The sequence below is a fragment of the Gallus gallus genome, chromosome Z (assembly GCF_016699485.2).
Source record: "Gallus gallus isolate bGalGal1 chromosome Z, bGalGal1.mat.broiler.GRCg7b, whole genome shotgun sequence".
Classification (NCBI taxonomy): Eukaryota; Metazoa; Chordata; class Aves; order Galliformes; family Phasianidae; genus Gallus; species Gallus gallus.
This window is the reverse complement of record NC_052572.1, coordinates 15,002,710-15,021,523: the sequence shown is the minus strand read 5'-3', so window position 1 is coordinate 15,021,523 and position 18,814 is coordinate 15,002,710. Positions and strand designations below refer to the sequence as shown.

The window sequence follows — 18,814 nt, the reverse complement described above, 5'->3', positions numbered from 1 at the left end:
AGAAGTAGGAGTCTGAGTCAAAGATCACTGTAGAAACCATTTCACTTTATTCTTAAGTCAATCTTTGCTTCACAGTTATAAAGCATGCCCTTGTAAACTGAGATGACCATTTCTGATCCACACAGTGACTGTGATGTGATAGGAAAAAAGAACCGAGTCAAAAATTTGGAAACCACCATTATCTGTGCAATAGTCTGCTTGTTAAGATTGATTTCTAAATCAGTTTATAATTTAGTTCAAGTGTATAGCTGAGGGAAGATAAGCTGTGCCTAAGGGAACGACTACAGTAATGGAGTGGAATTGATTTGTCTGATGACAACTAAATTTCCTCTTGAAAACCTCTATAGATTCCAGTAAAATAGAAGCTCTTTCTTAATACTCAGAAAAAATAATTTGCTTTTATTTCTGTCCCCTAGAAGTCACCATGTAACCTTTCTGTGATTTATTTGTTATAAGCTGAGAAGTTGATATTGCAAAAAAGATATTCGTAGCAGGTTTGTGTGAAATAATGAGACAAAGAAGAGTGCCCTGTACTGCAGGAAGAGGCATGGAAACAGACCTTTAAAAATCAGAAGTTACAAGTGATGAATGTGTTCTCCAAGATAAAAACTGAATTAATGTGTATTCACACAAAACCATTGCAAACGATCCGTTATCAGTGGTTTCATAAATCCAAAGATTTCTTAATGTCATCAAACTAGATTATGTAATCAATCCTTGGATAAACAGCTTTGGTATTTCTCACAATTACAGTTTTTAATAGTTTTTCCAATTTAATGTCATTTCATTTAAAACATTTTAAACCGATTACTGCTAATCTGGAACCACTGATCAACTCATTGTCAACTAAGAAATTAAATGCCCTTTTTTACTGATTGGTTGCAGAGTTTTTTCAGTTTATATAGTGGTGTGGTTTTTTTAATCTATCCATTAAAACAAGAATATTACAATTTAAGGAAACATTTGACATATATGTATAAAAATAGAAATATTTTATAGTTGTATTAAGGAAAAGCTGTATTTGTAGACACTGGTCTATTTCATGGGATGGGCTTCATTAACTCAGGGATATTATCTGTGAATGTGTTATGTAAAAATTGCCTTGTGCAATTGCAGTTGCAAAAATGCAACTTGCAATTGCAGAAATGCTTCTTAATAAAAGTACAAGCAGGCTAACAACAGAGGAATGGTCACTTCTTACTTTCTTACAGAAAAGAACAGCAAGTCTGAATTGGATGGTTGAAAAGTTCCAACCTCTTGTGTTGAAACAAAGTTGGAATTGCTTCTGCCAAACCCTTAGGTTATACAACACAAATTTAAAAATACTGAAATAGTTGTTATCTATCTATATATATATGTACACACATATATATATACTAACATTGATATTTGCATAATTTATAGAATTTACCACTAATTTCTCTTTTTAAGTGGTTTCTATATCTAGGATAAATCAGTGCACAACACACGTAACTGCACTGAAACTTGCACCCTCCACACTGGTATTTTTTGTCATCATCTTAAAGGAAAAAAAACATAGATTCATAGAATTGTAGAATCATAGAATGGCCTGAGCTGGAATAGAACTTAAGGATCATCAAGTTCCAAGCCCACTGCCACAGGTAGGGTTGCCAACTGCTAGATCAATTACTAGATCAGATTGCCCAGGGCCCCATCCCACCTGGCCTTGAACACCTTCAGGGATGAGGAATACACAATCTCTATAGGCAGCCTGTGCCAGCACCTCACCACCCTCTCAGTAAAAAAACTTCCCCCTGACATCTAATCTAAATCTCACCTAATTTAGTTTAAAAGCTTTCCCCCTTGTCCTATCACTATCTACCCTTGTAAAAAGTTGATTTCTTTCATGCCTGTAGACTCCATTTAAATATTGGAAGGCCTCAGATAGGTCTCCCAGCAGCCTTCTCCTTACCAGGCTGAACCAGCCCAGCTCCATCAGCCTGTCTTCATAGGAGAGGTGCTCCAGCCCTCTGATCATTAATATAATTTCAAAAAATATAGTTTCAATAAAAGAACTTTAGTTAAGATTTATCAGACCAAATATATGGTAGAAAAGAGTCGTAGACAACATTAAAATCAACATTTTTTAATTTAATGTTTGTAATAGCTAAAAAGTACACTTACAGGAGCAAGGTCAGTTGCAGAGTGGATCCCTGCAAGAACTGAAATTCTGATCTTAATACCTCTTCAATAGCGTGGTTATAGTAGTGTTATTTGTAGTCTTAAGAACAGCTTATTTTTTTCCCAGCAAGTACTTTATTTTCCTCGATAACCGTAACTTCTAAGGAACTTGGTTTGGTTATTAATTATTTCCACCCAAAGAAGACGTATACCAGCTACACAATGCATTGTACCTTAATGGGTGTGAGTTGTTTTCATGGGAGCCAGGGAGCTTGGATTGAAATACCAGCACTGACACAGATCCTGTTTGAATCTCAAACTGGAAATGCTGGAGGGAAAGCATCTTTAGTTTTTTCATTTTCTGAGATTCTTTTTAAAGACACAAAAGAAAACAGTTTTCTTTATTATGCAGTGAAACCCAAAATATATCAAAAATGTTACTCTAAGTCTTTTTTGTTAGCACAGACACTGAAAAGTTATTCTTTAACAACACTTACAGCGCTGAAGTTTCACCTACAAATACAGACATAGACCACATATATGAAAATCCTTAACTTAAAAAATAAAACAAATAAAAATGTGGAAGAACTATTAATTTGTAAATTAATATATTAGCAAATAAATATGAACTTTTTTTATCTGTAATCCAAGAGTGATTAGCTTATTTCCTGTTCTTTGGGTTTTTGTTTTGTTTTGTTTTATTTTTTTGTTTGTTTGGTTGGTTTCTGATAAGAGTATAGGCAAGGCATTTGAATAGATGACAAGCAAGGTCTATCAGTAATCTTGGCATTTAAGATGGCAAGAGAGCAAGCGTAAGCTTTTGAGAAAAAAAAGAGCATTTGAGCAAAGCTTTTAAAGTGAGACACAAATGTCAGTATTTCACAAATAAATTTTACATAGAAGTGCTACTACTGATTTGGAGTTTTTTTTAAGTTTGCAGAATTATTATTTATGGTCTTTTACGTTATACAAAATACCAGAAAACTGGCTAATCTCATTAATGTCATCCCAGTTCCTCTTTCTTCACTTTTTTTTTTTTTTCTTCTGAAATTATTTTTAGTTCCTTGTGGTAAACACTGTGTACTCTACATGCCTCTGAGCACAATTTGTTTTCCCGGGCAATGGATGATCAACAGCTATAAAACTGTTCTCATTTCATTTCTTTGGGAAAGAAAAAAAAAAAAATCTAACCAGGACTCCTCATGCTTTATGGAGAATTTTGAAGTGCATGCTGTTCTCTTGGAATGGCCCCTTTGACTATCCATATATAAAGCTGCAGATTTTCAAAGCCTCTGGGGGAACCATCATGTTTTTCTCATCTCCAAGAAAGTCTTGGTAGAGACGGCTATGCATTAGAATAGCGGGACCCATGCAAACATCATGAAGTAAAACAAGACCAACTGACAGGTATTGCACCTGGGTTGGGGTGATGCCAAACATGAATAGTGGTTGGGTGAGTATTACACTGTGAGCAGTCCTAAGGAGAAAGACTTGGTAGTGTTGACTGATGAAAAATTGAACATGATAATGCAGTGTGCGCTTGCCGCCCAGAAGGCCAAGTGCATTATGAAATCACAAAATCACACAATCTTAGAGGTTGAAGGGAATCTCTGGAGATCATCTAGTCCAGCCCCTCTGCTAAATCAGATTCCTACATTATGTTGCACAGGAAAGTGTCCAGGCAGCTCTTGAATATCTCCATAGAAGGAGTCTCCGCAGCCTTTTTGGTCAGCTTGTTCCAGTGTTCTGTCACTCTCAAAGTGAAGAAGTTTGTTCTCATGTTCATATGGAACTTCCTGTGTACTAGTTTGTGCCCCTTGTCCTGTTGCTCAGCACCACCAAAAAGAGCCTCGCCCCATGCACTTGACATCCACACTTGAGATATTTCACAGAATCAAAGAATCATGGAATGGCTTGGATTGGAAGGGATCTTAAAGGCTGTCTAGCTCCAACTCTTCTGCCATGGACAGAGTTGCCACCTGCTAGATCAAGCTGCCCAGTGCCCCATTCAACCTCACCTTGAACAGCTCCAAGTATGGGGTACCTACAGCTTCTCTAAGCAACCTATTCCAGTACCTCACCATCTTCTATGTAAAAACTTTCTTTCTAATATCTAACCTATATCTCTCCTTTTTTAGTTTAAAATTGTATAAACATCAAACCATGTAAAAAGTCAATCTCCCTCCCATTTTTAAGATCTATTTGAGTACTGGAAGGCCACAATGAGGTCTCTCCTGAGCCTTCTCTTCTCCAGGAGAAGCCCAGCTCCTTCAGCCTTTCCACTTAGAAGCACACCATCCCTCTAATCGTCTCCGTTGCTCTCCTCTGAATCCACTCCTTCATCCCATGTTTTTCTTGTGCTGGGGACCCCAGACCTGGATGCAGTACTTCAGATGGGGCCTCATGAGGGCAGAGTGGAAGGGGACAATCACATTCCTCTCCCTGCTGGCCACCCCTCTTTTTATGTAGCCCATGATACAATTCACCTTCCAGGCTTCAGGTGCACACTTTTGGCTCATGTCAAGCTTTTCATCTGCCAGAACCCTCAAGTCTTTCTCCATATGGCTGCTTTCAATGAATTCTTCTCCAGCTTGTACCCATATTGCACAAATCTAGGTATATTACATCAGTTTCTCTTCCTTTGTCCACCGATGCTGCCATTCCTTCATAGAAGGCCACCAGATAAGTCAGGCATGATCTGCATTTGGTGAAGCCATGCTGACTGTCTCAGATCACCTCCTTGTCTAGCATGTGGCTTAATGTATCTTCCAGGAGGATCTGCAAGATCATGAGGCTCACTGGCCTATAGTTTCCCAGATTTTCTTTTCTACAATTGTTAAAAATGGAAGTGATATTTCCCTTTTTCCAGTTACCATGGACTTCACATGACAACCATGACTTTTTGAATATGATGTAGAGTGGCTTACCAGCTACATCAGCCATTTTCTTCAAGACACTGGGATGCATATCATCAGGTTCCGTATAGCTGTACACATTCAGTCTCATCAAGTGGTCTTGAATTTGCTCTTTTCTTACAGTGGGAGATATTTTGCTTTCCCAGCCCCCTCCAAGACATCAGGGGTTGTGAGAGATGTGAGAAGCAATGGATGCAATGAATTTGTGGAGTACCTCAGCTTTCTCTGTGTCTTTCTCCATTCTCATTTCTCAGAGACAAACTCCTTGGCCTCTCTCTGTACCTTACCACTGTACCTTAGAATCCTTTCTTGTTATTTTTTGCATCCTTTGCCAAGTTCATTTCCATCTGCAACTTGGCTTTCCTGATCCCATCTCTGCATGTCCAGACGGCATCCCTGTATTCTGCCCAGGCCACACATTCCTGCTTCCACATCCTGTCATTTTCTTTCTTATCCCTCAGTTTAATTGGCAGGTCCTTTTTCAGTCATCCCAGTTTCCTTCCTCCCCTGCTTGATTTCTCACATATGGAGTTGGAGTGCTCTTGAGCTCTCATAAAGGCATCCTTACATGTCTGGCTCAGTTCCATTCCTTTGACACTAAAGACAGTTTCTCAGGGGTTCTTGTACAATAGCATTTTTTAGCAGCTGGTAGACACGTCTTCTAAAGTTCAAGGTCCTGTCTGCTCTTTGCCAGGCTCATATTCCTTGAGATCACAAACTCAATCAGAGCATCATCTTTACAGCCCAGAGTGCTTCAAATCTTAACTTCTTTAATGAGGTCATTTGCATTGGTGAGTACCAGGTCCAGTAATACTTCACCTCTGGTTATTTTGTCTAATACCTGCACCAGGAAGTTACCCTCAATGGACTCCAGGAGAGTCACTGATTGCTTGCAGCCCACCATGTTGTTTTCCCAGCAGATATCTGAGTCATTTAAGTCCCCCATCAGGATGAGAGCCAGTAATCATGATGCTTCTTGTAGCTGAAGCAAGAAGCATCATCAGGATGCTCAACAGGCTGTTCTTGATCTGGCAGCTAGTAGCAGATCCTGACCACCAGATGTCCCTTATTAGTATAGTCCCTAATTTTAGCCCACCAGCTCTCAACCTCTTCATGGCTGCTTTTTAGAGGCAGCTCTTTGCAATTCATGCAGTTCTTAACATAGAAGGAAAATCTTCAACCCTCTTGCTGTACATATCTCTTCCAAAATGCCTGTAGCACTCAGTCATAGTATTCCAGTTGTGTGATTCACCCCACATTTCTGTGATAGCAATTAGGTCATAGTTTTCTAATTGCACCATGGCTTCTATCTCTTAAAATGACAGTGTGAGTCCTAGACTGTGTCAAAAGAAGTGTAGTCTTATGTAACAACAGGATAAACATACCTGTCATGGTTCCAGCTAAAATAGCATTAATGGCACACCGATGTTTTGTTTATGGTGAATGATGGGAACACTACCTGGGCCAGGCTGGGCCACTGGACAGGAAAATGCTGCCACTGTGATGATGCAGCAGCAGGGAATGAGGCAGAGTTAGGACACCTGGCCTGAATATGGAAAAAGCACGACATCATGCAAAAGGCCATAAAGCTGTGGGGGCAGATGTCTGGGGACTCCTGAGCATCGGTCAACAGGTGTGAGATGTTGTGTTGCTAGCAGAGCATTGGTTGGCAAACAGTGGTATTGTTGCTGTGTGTTGGTCTGCAGGTGGCGAATAATTGCATTGTGGATCTGTATATATAGTTGTCATTCCATTTTTCTTTCTGTTTACCATTTCTTTCTTAGTAAATAGTTTTATCTCAAACTAAGTTGACTAAGTTGACTTTTGTTTCCAGTTTTCTCCTTCATCTCATTTTGAGGGGAGTAAGCCAATGGCTGTGTGGTGCCTAGTTGCCTGAAAGGTTAAATCACAAGAAGACATTACAACAAATAAAGTTTTCTTTTCTCCTTGAGAAATCAAACAGCTGACAAGATGAAAAGTAGTTGAATGTTAAAATGGAGAACTCAGAAAAGAAAGAAATAAGGCAATTAGAGTATGTTCCTGCATACTAAAACAAAGTACCACCTTCTTGTTCTTGATAGGTCTGCATGGTCAGCTCTTTCTAATCTTTCTGCCATAGAATTGTAAAATAAAATTGACCTTTAGACTCCTTGTAATTAGGATAATTCCTAGGTTTAAAAACACAGTCATGTATTTATAGTAGTCAGGTGTATTTCTTATCACACTTGATCTAACAATTAATTTAGAAGGGATATCTCCTCACATACAGGGGGTATATTACCAGACCACATTTTCAGAGCCAGTAATCTATTATCCCAATATACAGGTACAAGTGTGTTTTTAACTTCAGCTACTTGCTGGCTCAGTCACCTGTCTTTTCTCTTGCAGAATGATTCCTGGGGGAAACAATACTCATATGCGCTCTTCAAAGCCATGAGCCATATGCTGTGCATTGGTTATGGAGCCCGTGCCCCTGTCAGCATGTCTGATCTCTGGATAACCATGTTGAGTATGATTGTGGGGGCTACATGTTATGCCATGTTTGTTGGTCATGCCACTGCCCTCATTCAATCTCTGGATTCTTCACGGCGACAATATCAAGAAAAGGTAACACATTTTAATGTACTGTCTTAAGTTTTGAAGTAGTTTAATGATATGCTTTAAATGTGGAAAAGGTCTTATAAGTTTTCATGAAATGATCTAGAAGCATCTACGTGCTGTAGTGAATATTAATGAGCACGAAGGAATTCGGGACACACTGTGTGTTAACCAAATTCTTGCACGAAATGCAGTCTGAAGGGAGCACACATGTCATATATATTGATTGAAATCGTGGATGTGTAACTTGCTTTAAACTCCCTAAGAGCACATTACAGCCCCACACTACAGTCTGTAGGTACTCAATCTAAGCAGCTCGAAGTATGACCTTGATGTTGGTAACTTAGGCAGGTTTGTACAATTCATTGTTATTCCTTTGGACAGCAATTTGAGAATAGATTTTAACATAGGAAAATAATGGTCTTTTGATAAGGATTAGTCCCAATAAAAGTACTTTCAGATGCAGTTCCAAAAATGGGACTACCTCAGAGAAGTGCTATAAATAGGTCTTTGCTTTGTAATGTCATAATTTACACTATAATCCATGACATCTCCAAAGACAAGAGGAATGATAGACAAAAGATAGCAAAGTATATAGATCTTAGTGAAAGAAAAATAAAGATTTTTTATGTAACAGGAAGAAAAAGTTTGTTCACCTCCTTGTTAGATTCTTCGTAGGCATGATTAGAATTAAAAAGATGTAAATGGGTGGCTACAGGGTGGGAACTTTCAGGAGTGAACACAAATACGCACTAACTAGCACTGCCAGTTGTGCAAGAAAAGGCAAACGCAAGCGTAAGTGGTGCTTTGAAACCAGATGATGAGGCTAAGAATGGTGGCATAAGGAAGAAAGGCACAGAATGAACCTCAGCAAAGGACAGTAAAGATGTACAGAGTTACTGAGATGTTTAAAAGAGACCAAAATAGGATATTAGAGTAAGTTGGGAACTGGAGAAGTCGTGCCAGGAGAGATCAGCTAAGCAAAGTAGTGAAATCAGTGAGTTCAAATTAGCAAGTAAGAATCATGTCTTGAGCAGTATTATTTGGTATATATCTGTAAGAAAATCCGGAAAGGCAAACTAAGCAGAAACCCTGGTGTAAAGTAATACAAGCCAGGGGGAAAAACCTGGCAGAGAAAGAGAGGAGAGGGTGACCCTGGTATGTGCTGAAGATGAAAAGGAATGGCCTGACTTTGCTGGGCAAGAATAAGGAAGAGTCCAAAACCATTATATAAGCAGAAAGAAGTAGGAGTGTTTGTTTTACAGAAAGGCAAGCCAAAGTAAGTGAGTGCATGGAAGAAGAGTTTACACTCAGTTTTGTTAAACTCTAGTTGCAACAAGACAACAGAATGTATACATTAGAGATAGTCAGAAGTAAGAGATGTAGTAACAGTCCAGTAATAGAAAAATTAGCTGGTGGCTGACACATTAATATCAGAATTATTTATAACAGAAGTTTGCAAGCAAGAAAGCCCACGCGACGTTGCCTTGAAATGTAACTGAGGATGAATGGCTTAGGAGAGGATGAGTGATTATTAAAGCCTCTAAAAATTTCGGTGTTTTTAGTGGCCACATGAAACTCCATAATCCATTCCAATTCAAAGCCATGGGGCTCATCCTGGTAAGTGATTTAACCAACACAAATTAAAACCTAGTCTGCAGTCTTTGTTAAACTTTGCCACAGAAATGTATAGCATTTTTCACTCCCTGAAATTCTCAACATTTTCATTTTTTTTCTACTTTTTTGTTACTTGACATCAGAAGCGAGAGTTCAACATGGCATTGACAATCAGGAATGAAAAAAATGAGCCAGAAAGTGCATGCTTTAAAAAATGTTTCTCTGTCCTTATGGCAGCCATCTGTATGCCAGTTATTGTAGTCTAAAAGATGTCTTAATTAAAGAATATTTCTGCTGATTTCTGAGGCCCTGGAATCATATGTATATTATCAGCTATAACAACTGTACTGACGTGTGTGCATTCTCATCCACTGCTTTATCATAGCTTAATACTGTATGTTCTGAAATAAACTTTATAGCCTAAGAATTATGGAAACATTACTACTAGCTGCTAAAGAATACTGTATGCTTTTTCTTTACTCTGTAAGCTAGATAAATGGGTATTTCAAAGATCAGTTTGTGCTATCTATTTTAGCAGCATTTTTTCCTAAAATAATATAGGTTATGTTTCACTTATCAGGGACTTGAGGAAAAGGTAAAGTAAATCTTCAGCCACAAGTTTCAGACTTTATATATATATATATATGTATATGTATACATAGCTCTTTTAGTCTAATGCGTTGCTTTTTCTTTCTCTTGGAATTCAAAAATTGGAAAAATCATGAGAGAGGGATTTATTTAAATGCTAAAGTAATCTTTTTAAAGTTTAGTGTGCATGGGAGTCTCTATTACTTGGCTCCATTGTTTCTTTTAAAATATACAGAAAATAATGAGATTAATGTGAATTGCTAGGCAACATAAGATGATACCAGAGATGAAGAAAAAGATCCTGGTGGGTTTTTTTCTTTTTTCTTTTTTTTTGGTCTGTTTTCTACTAAAATGACATTTGATCCAAATAGTGGAATGAGAATTCTGATCCTTCTTACATTACAAGGAGATGATGGATTTGCTGAGACCAGCAGATCTTCCTTCTCTGGATCCTTCCAAAGCTCAGGGCATTCAAAACTAGAACAGGTACAATTCAAAATGGAAGAAATAAACACAGAAAAATAGGAGAGAGTTTTAATAAAGCCAAATATGTCAAACACCATCAAACAGCACCTGCTAAGAATTTGACTGGTTGCCAAGCACTGCATGCTGAGAGAAATCAAAGTGTGGTAAGAAAGCAGACATTGCTCCCATGTGTTTACTGTGATGAGCCAAAGACATAGTCTTTCAGTGGAATTTAACAGTGATTATTAGCTGCTGACTAGAGTAGGTGGACAATAAAATCCCATACTAAGATTTACTGCAAAAAAGTAACACTTCAGAGTGTTCTGCTGAAGAGAATGAAACTGTTATTAAAGAAAAAATACCTAAAATACATAAATCAGAACTTGGTTTCCGTGAGTGAAGACCCAAAGTCTGAAAGAGGAGGAAGACATGTAAGAGCCAGGTAGACTCAACCTAATTTATCATTCTGCTTATGAAGAGACAAACAGTCTTACATTAGGAGGGATGCAGTAGTAAATAGAAATCATATTTTAAGAAGCAAACTCCTTTCACATTTTTTAAAATCTTGGAAACCACCATATCTCAAAGATGTTTGTCTTTCCTAAGGCAAAATTTATATGAAACAAGTAGAAATACATGAATATTTTTAACCAACTATTGTAAAACAAAGTGGCCAATTAAGCAGACACTTGACAAGGAGATGAAGACCTTTAGTAAAATACTTGTTCCTGTAAACACTGGCAGTTTTTAACAGGAAAATGTCCACCTAGTGCTCTGGATATCATTGAATAATCTTGATTGAAGACTGGTTAATATTTCTTCAGTCTGTTTGTGGGCACAAACTACCCACATACAAAGTCTCAACAAGCGAACAGAAATAAGATTTATAGTAGCATACACTATGTCTCATATTTATAAAATTTTTGAAATTGTCTTGATAAAATGACAGCTATCAGCCACCATATCCTTTTTTATTATGTATTTTTCATTTTCATTTCACACTATTTTCATTTCACACTATGTATATTCTGATTTTTATCTATTTGTGAATCAAACACGCAGGGTTTCAGAAATAATAAAAAGGCAGAACCAAACAGATAAAGTGATCTTACTAGTTAGAAGTAGTAAAGAGGCATAAAATATATGGAATGCAACTATACAAATTACATAGGAAATTAAAACAAAACAAACAAAAAACCAAAAACAAACAAACAAAAACCAGCTGTCTCCATACAATTGCTACTGTCTTAGTCTTGAGAAGAAATTTTAAATCATTATCACAGAGATGAAAGATGTCTAGGCTTGAACTGATCTCAGGTATCCCAAATGACATCTCTTTCTAACCCTTTATTAATACGTTTTTATCTTCTCTATTCATTTATGATATTTTAGCACATCTTCAGTTAAGTTAGTCTAGTCCAAAGAGAAACAGTGCATTTCTACAGAGAAAATGCAGTAATTGCAAGATAATTTAAAAGCAACTTAATGATTGGTGCTGGGTGTTCAAACATAGACAGCATCATGATTTGAAGCATAGATTGCTCATTTTCAATTTTCTCTTCTGGCATCCAAATAAATGTTTACAAATGAATAACAGAGTTAGTACAGGAGGACAGCTTTAGAGCTGCAGCACAATGCCTTGCATCAGCCTCTCAAGTCTGCCTCTCACTGAGCCAGTTCGGATATCTAAATTCTTCTTGAAGTGTATGGTGAGAGAGACTCAATATGCATTTGCAAGAACAAGCAAGCTCTTGGGCAGGTTGAAGCAGTAGTTGCTGAGCTGTATTTCCAATTTTCCCCTTCCTCCATAAACTGCAGCACATGCTCAAGCGCCCTGTGCTGTGAGACATCTGAGCTACTTACTTCCACAGTAAGGAAGAGGGGCCACCTTTCTTGTCTGAGGCAGCCAGAAGAGCAGATGGCACTGATTCCCCTGCCTGGGCAGCGCCTGGGGCAGAGGACAGTCCTGGAAATGAAGTAGGTTCAGAGCTGACCTGCACCCGAGCACTTCAGGCAGAAGTCCTCCAGGCTGCTTATGCTGGGGCAAGGAGCAGCAGATGGAAAGAAATGGAGAAAGGAGACTCCTCACAGCTCAAGCAACATTGCTTTGCTGAGAGGAATGGAAAGTTTGCCGTGCCTGCAGGTTTAAGGCAAATGACGATGGCTCCCTGGGAGTAACTGATTGATTCTCCCACCACTTCCATGGAGCTTTTAATAGCTGGCTGCCAGAAAATCCACAAGTGGTGCTGGTAGCGGGGACAGAACTTTTTCTCAGGAAAACATCTTAAGTGCTAGGGCAGAGAGCTGTGCTTCTTTCTGTGCAGTTACTGTAGCGTGCAGTGCTAAAGGCAATGAGCTGGCTCTGCCATGGAGTACATCAGGAATTGGTCAGTATTCACTTCACTGCTGGGGCCTCTGCATTTTCTCATGAAGAGAAGATTGCTCTGCCCCATTTTCTTAAGTTTTAAGCACTCTGTGGTTAAAACCAAGGTGGAACAACGCTTTGACATACTCATTAGTAAAGCTAGGAGAGTTTTCTGGAAAACCTTAGACGTCTGTAGGTATCCATATCGTACACATTTCTGCAGGACCTTAAAAAAATGATAGTTCTAGTATCAGGACATGCAAACACATAGTAGAGGAAGAGCTACAACAAAGAGGACCACATCACCATATAACTAGGCTTGTACTAGCTTCTAGTATTATGCAGATGCACAAAATACAAAGACCCCAGCTTGAGTTTTAGACACCCTGCTGAACTTGCAGTTTGGGAGTTTTAGCATGTAGTTCCTGGATCTGATCACCAAAGTTTCTCATGAAGTACTGATTTGCTACTTCAGTAGCTATTCATGGTGTTCGTGTTTTTACAAAATATGAAGCCCCTGCTGTTGGAAGTTTTTACAAAGCCTGAAAATAGTGTAGCTCTCTTTACTTAACAATAGCAAATTTTCACTTATAAAGCATTATTTTAACACTAGGTCATATCACGTTCACAGTGCTGGAGCAGGTGAGCAATTCTGCAGATAAATCTTACATTTTCTGTGCAGTTGTGCTATAGTACACACACAACCCCAGAGGAGCTATTTATTTTGGAGAATGAGGGATGATTTACTTCAGCCTGTGGGAGCATCAAATTTTACAAGTGAAGAAAATTGGAACCAAAGTGAAATCTTGTCACTGAATATCAGGCTGTATTTTTTCTTTCTCGGCCCGTATTTTATAAAGATCTCCTTTTTAAAAAAAAAAAAAATTGTTATTATTGTTGTTTTTGGCAGTGACTTATACTTTGCTCTGCTACAATGCAGTATTTTAACACTGAGAAGCAGAAAGTTCATTTTGTCTTTGAATATTTAGAAATAAGTGAGAGTCATTGCCTGAGCCAATGACTGTGGTGGACAATGGATACAGAGGATATTCTTTCCTCTGTGAGTCTTACTAATCCTTGCCGAAAGTGCTTAGTTATTAAAAGACATTTGGTATAGCAAAATTACAAAATATTCTGGAAGGGAAAAAAGCTTCAGGTGCCGTTTGGGGAAAGAAGCCCACAGTCTGATACATTCAGTTCAGAGGGTACAAGTGTAATTCTAAAGAACATGCTTGTATTCATAAATGTGTTAATTCTTTTATTTGCATGCATTCTTTTAAATATCTTGATGCATAATGAAGATCACCGTGAACTTTCTGGTGTCTAAAGGAATGTGTAAATGCAGCCACTGGAACTCAAGTGCTGATGTGGACTGCGCAGGGAGACGTTTATTTGTTGAATATAACAATGGTTGCTGTGTCAGGACAGGCCCTTAACTAGTCTTCTCTTTGCATCAGTTCATGATATTAATTTTCATTTGTGATTATTACCTTGATTTTTTGCTGTGTATGGTTGTGATATTTAACTTGACTTTGATGTTCCTTGCCTTTCAAATGTGAAAGAACAATAGATACTACTACACCAAGTAAGGATAAAACTATTCCCTCTCTCTCCCTAAACAAAGATCAGAAGTTACTCACCTTTAACAATACTGCAATAACAAAATAAGTATCTTTGTGTCTTTTCAAGTGTAACTGAATAGGATAAGGCCTTAGAGGAAGATTATAAATCAGTTAGAATTCCCTTCACCACACTGCTCTCCTGCTTTGTTCTGGTACATTGTTATTATGATTCCGCTTCTTGGTGCAGTCAGTCTTGCTGGGGTAATGGAGCTGGTTATTTGTGCCTTGTATCTTTAAAAAGGTGACTGATTCCTCCCTGTAGCACTTCCCATGCAAGCCAAGTGCTATCCATCCGGCTGCATCATACCTGTGCCAAGCTGTAATAGACTCCCACTGCTTCTAAAATGACAGATGGGACTTCCTTTGATTTATTGCTATGTTGTGGGTAATTTACCTATAAAGTGTTCTGCTGTCTTGCATTATGGATTAGGTTTCTAACAGCTTTCCATTTGAAAATGCCGAGCAAGCTCATTACAATTTAAGCCATGTTCATGATGATTGTATAAAATTAGTGTGAAGACATGACGTAACTCTAAGGACAGACTTTACAAACATCCTGCTTTTTTTTTTTTCACAACACTTATCATAGAGTAGGTTATTTATTTTTATTTTTTAAAGGAAACAAATTACAAGAAACTTAACTTCTGTTTTCCAAAATTTCTGCCAGAAGGGAACTTTATATAAAAGGAGCCGTTCTAACTCGAATAGTTCTATGATTCAGTGCTTGTTTCCTGCACTTGCAGAAGGAAATAACACTTCATGTTGTTTAATATGACTGAGAAAATAGTCCTTGTTATGTAGATTTGTTTGCTTCTTTGCCTTGCTAGAGAGGGAAGCAAAGAAAGAAAGACTGATTTTATCTTGACTCCTAAATAATAATTCATTTCCAATAACACTCTTTTTCCTGAAGTCTGAGAAACTGAAACATCTTCCTTGAAATCATAATTATGTGGATAATTAAGAAAATAAATACAAATTTATAAAGTGTATGGGGTGTATGGGGTGGCAGTAGGATTGAAACCTGTTTTCAGCAAAACACTGTCTTATAAAGTCTTTTCCATTGTATTATGTGCTAAATTATCATGTTTTTTTTTTTCCAAGTGGTTAGTAACTTTCACAAAATTAAAATACAGTCTCAATAATAAATATAAAATAAAGTGTTTTTATTTCAATATTTTCCTAAGATGTACTGGACTTACCATGTCCAGCAAGTTTCTGCAAGCTAAACACTAGGTATTTATTAAAAGCACAACAAAAGCAGATGTCTTCATAAAAATGCACAATGCAAAAGCTACCATTGTATGGTGTGGGGTTAGGAAAATGATATTTGCACATCAGCATCTGTATGTCTCCTAGAAAAAATATTACTTTATTGGCTTTCTTTACTATAGGCGGATCTAGCCAAACATATTTCCTCACTGCAGGATTTGATGAGAATGTGTAAATAATATTATAATGTTTCAAAGACAACATTCAGCTATTTTTAAAAGAAAAATGAAGACAACAGGTTCTTTGAGCATTTCTTACTGCACTTCTGGTTAGAGCTATCAATCAGAGTTTAATGGAGTTCATTCCCCTCCTTATCCTTTTTCAACATTGTTGTTTTACTTAGATCTTTTTTCACTTCTGCTCTGAAGAGAACATATGCTGGTAAGAGCCTAGCTGTCTAGACTAATGCAGAGCATCAAGAGTTTCTCAGCCCTCCTTTGGGCAGTACCAAAAGGTCACTCCCATCACGGAGTACCAGCCCCACCAGAGACAGACTAAAAAGCCGATGCAAATGCAATTTGAGCCAGACTGGAGAGAGGTTTGATCAGCGTAACAGAAGTAATAGGAGGGCATGTGTGACTTTTACTTGTGTTATGCCTACAAAGAAAAAAGAAGCTGAAAGTAGCAGGAGCCCAAGGAGATGCAGAGTGGGGGAAGAAGGGGGATGAAGAGGGGAAAGAACTGGGAGTGTACCATGGGAGAGGCTTTTGGCATATTTTAAGGAGCTTACAGTAGAGGATTTATGGATGGGCATTGAATTGGATGGGCATCTGCTGAGAAAAGCCTAAGATCAGACAGTACGTGACCTTATTTGGAATAAATTCAGGAATGATTTGTCATGTCCTCCATTTTGGGGGGCACAATGACACATGAAAGACTTGGTTTCTGCCTTTGCTTCTTCCACTTACTTTGAGCAAGAGCAGCTTGTCTAAGAAGACAGTGCCAGTAAAATGAGATCTGGATCATAGAATCATAGAAGGCCCTGGGTTGAAAAAGACCATCATCTAGTTTCAACCCTCCTGCTGTGTGCACGTTTGCCAACCACTAGACCAGGCTGCCCAGAGCCACATGAGATGGATACACCCAATGGTCAAAGTGAGCCGATACCAGCAGACTTGTTCAGCAGGAGGTGAGATTTTGGGTTGCACGTACAGAGATATTACAGCAGTTGATAGTCCCTGGTCCATCACGTGGATCTATAAGACAGAGAACAACATTTACTGATCAGACAGCTTTGCTAGAAAAAGAAATATGAAAGGAAGTAAAAGAACTATAAAAATGGACAAAAGAGATTAAAAACTCTAATGGACTATATTGGGCCATTGATTTTACAGTAAGGCTATAAAAATCAGTGAGTAACTGACTGAAAAGCAGTGGAGCGATTAAACCACAACTATATGTGACTAAATAAATGAAAATATAATCCTTTATTACTGAAAGATCATGTTTTAAATTTCTGTTTCCAAAATATTTAAGAACATGGCTTCTCCTCATAGAGTTATTCATTGGGGAAGATAAGAAGTGTAAGCTGGCCAAGCAGTTTTGTACCCAGAAATTATTCAGGGAAACAGGAAAACATCACCTTGTCCCTGCTTGAGACTTTGAACAAAAATTCTGTATCTTCCCCTGTTGTTAATAATTCTGTTTTTTGTTTGTTTGTTTGTTTTGTTTTGTTTTGTTTAACTTCAGCTGTCTATTCTTATCTTTTATAGTTTTTCAGTCTACCACTATCTCAATGTACCCCCAGTCCACTTTCTGCATCTGGCAGAGAATATTTTTCCCCCTTTTCCTCAAAGCCATCTCTGGAAGCTCTTATTGTTTTGTGGGATTTAGAGAAGATAGTGCCCTGTTGTATGTAAACCCTCCACCAGTCTTGCCATGGAATGAAAATAAAGCTTTTGTTCTTCTGGAGAATGCTTTGCCACTTATGCCAAAGAAGTGAGAGTTTCCTGCAGGAGGGTGCAGTGGTGTAATTACATAGAAAAATGTGACAAAGCAGGAATAAAGGAAAAAAAAAAAGTGAATTGTGAAAGCTTTGTTCTTTGGCATATCCATTAATATGAGGTGCATGCCCCATTGCATGTGACATTTAAATTTGTGATACAGTTATGAGCTGAATAGGTAATAATCTTGTGACAGACTGTGAAAATTATCTGTCTTTGCATCCACAATGGCTGAAGGCAGTTCCTTAGAGAAATGATTTGGTTTTGCACTTAGCACAATTGCTAAGGGCACCAGCTTGCTAAAAACAGAATTTAACTTTATAACTTGTATTATATGCTATAAAGATAATGGGTGATATAAAGAATTTCTATGCTGGACATCTATTTAAGAAAATGTCAGTATCAAACATGGAACATAGAAGGAAACACAAAGTTAGGTTCCATTTTACTGCTGCTTTGGCCCCTAAAATCCTTAGATTACTACAAATGTTATATACATTTGTTATTTATAGCAAGACTATTTTCTAACACTGGAATTTTAGCCTAAGCAACATTCTTTTTCTGGAGTTCTCAGGAATTAAAACTACAGAGCCTATATTTAGATATTTCTTCTCAAAAAAGTAGTTCACTGTCTATGCAGATTTAAAACATATTGATTTGACAAGATTGTAAAAGCAAAAACTGGAAAACTTAAAACAGAATACTCTTGTATTTTGTTAATTCAGTATTCCATGAAAAGAAATAGCAAATGAACTTTATGGCACAAGTGAAATAATTAAGATAAGTTAAAAAAAAAACCACAATTTGATTGAAATATATATATACAACTGTACACATATGTGCTTAAAAGTCTAGTTAAATTCCTTAAAATACTAATTTTCAGGTGATTACAGATTTCTTCATACTCATGACTGCTAGTGTACTTTCTTTAAAACACTCAACATTCTTCCAGCTTCTTCTTCCTGTTCAGTTAAGAAGAATAGAAATTAAAAACCTTTTCTTGTCTCAGTAACCTGTTACCTGTGTTCTTCACACAGCCTGCATGCTGATTTCTTTATAAAGGATGCACTACTATTCTCTGTGGAGGGTTTTCCTACAGTTTCATTGTCATTGCACAAAACTTCACAGTCTAGACTACAGTCTCGGAAGGCTAAATGTGATGGTAGCTCAATATAACAGTGTACTGAAATTATCAATTGCATATGTGAAACAAATAGCCTCTGGAGGCTATCCCACTGAGAGCCAGTGGTACGTGCAAATTGCCATGTTGTAGGTCATGCAAATTCCTAG

General features: G+C 37.7%; 1 protein-coding gene across 1 annotated transcript in view; it reads left to right on the top strand.

The window, feature by feature from the left end:
* The window catches only part of HCN1 (hyperpolarization activated cyclic nucleotide gated potassium channel 1), a 198,453-nt gene that overhangs the window by 118,781 nt on the left and 60,858 nt on the right, over positions 1-18,814 (top strand). Inside the window, exon 4 of the mRNA XM_429145.8 lies at positions 7,446-7,664. Within this exon, the coding sequence (XP_429145.3) occupies positions 7,446-7,664 (219 nt within the window). The remainder of the gene's footprint in view (positions 1-7,445; positions 7,665-18,814) is intronic.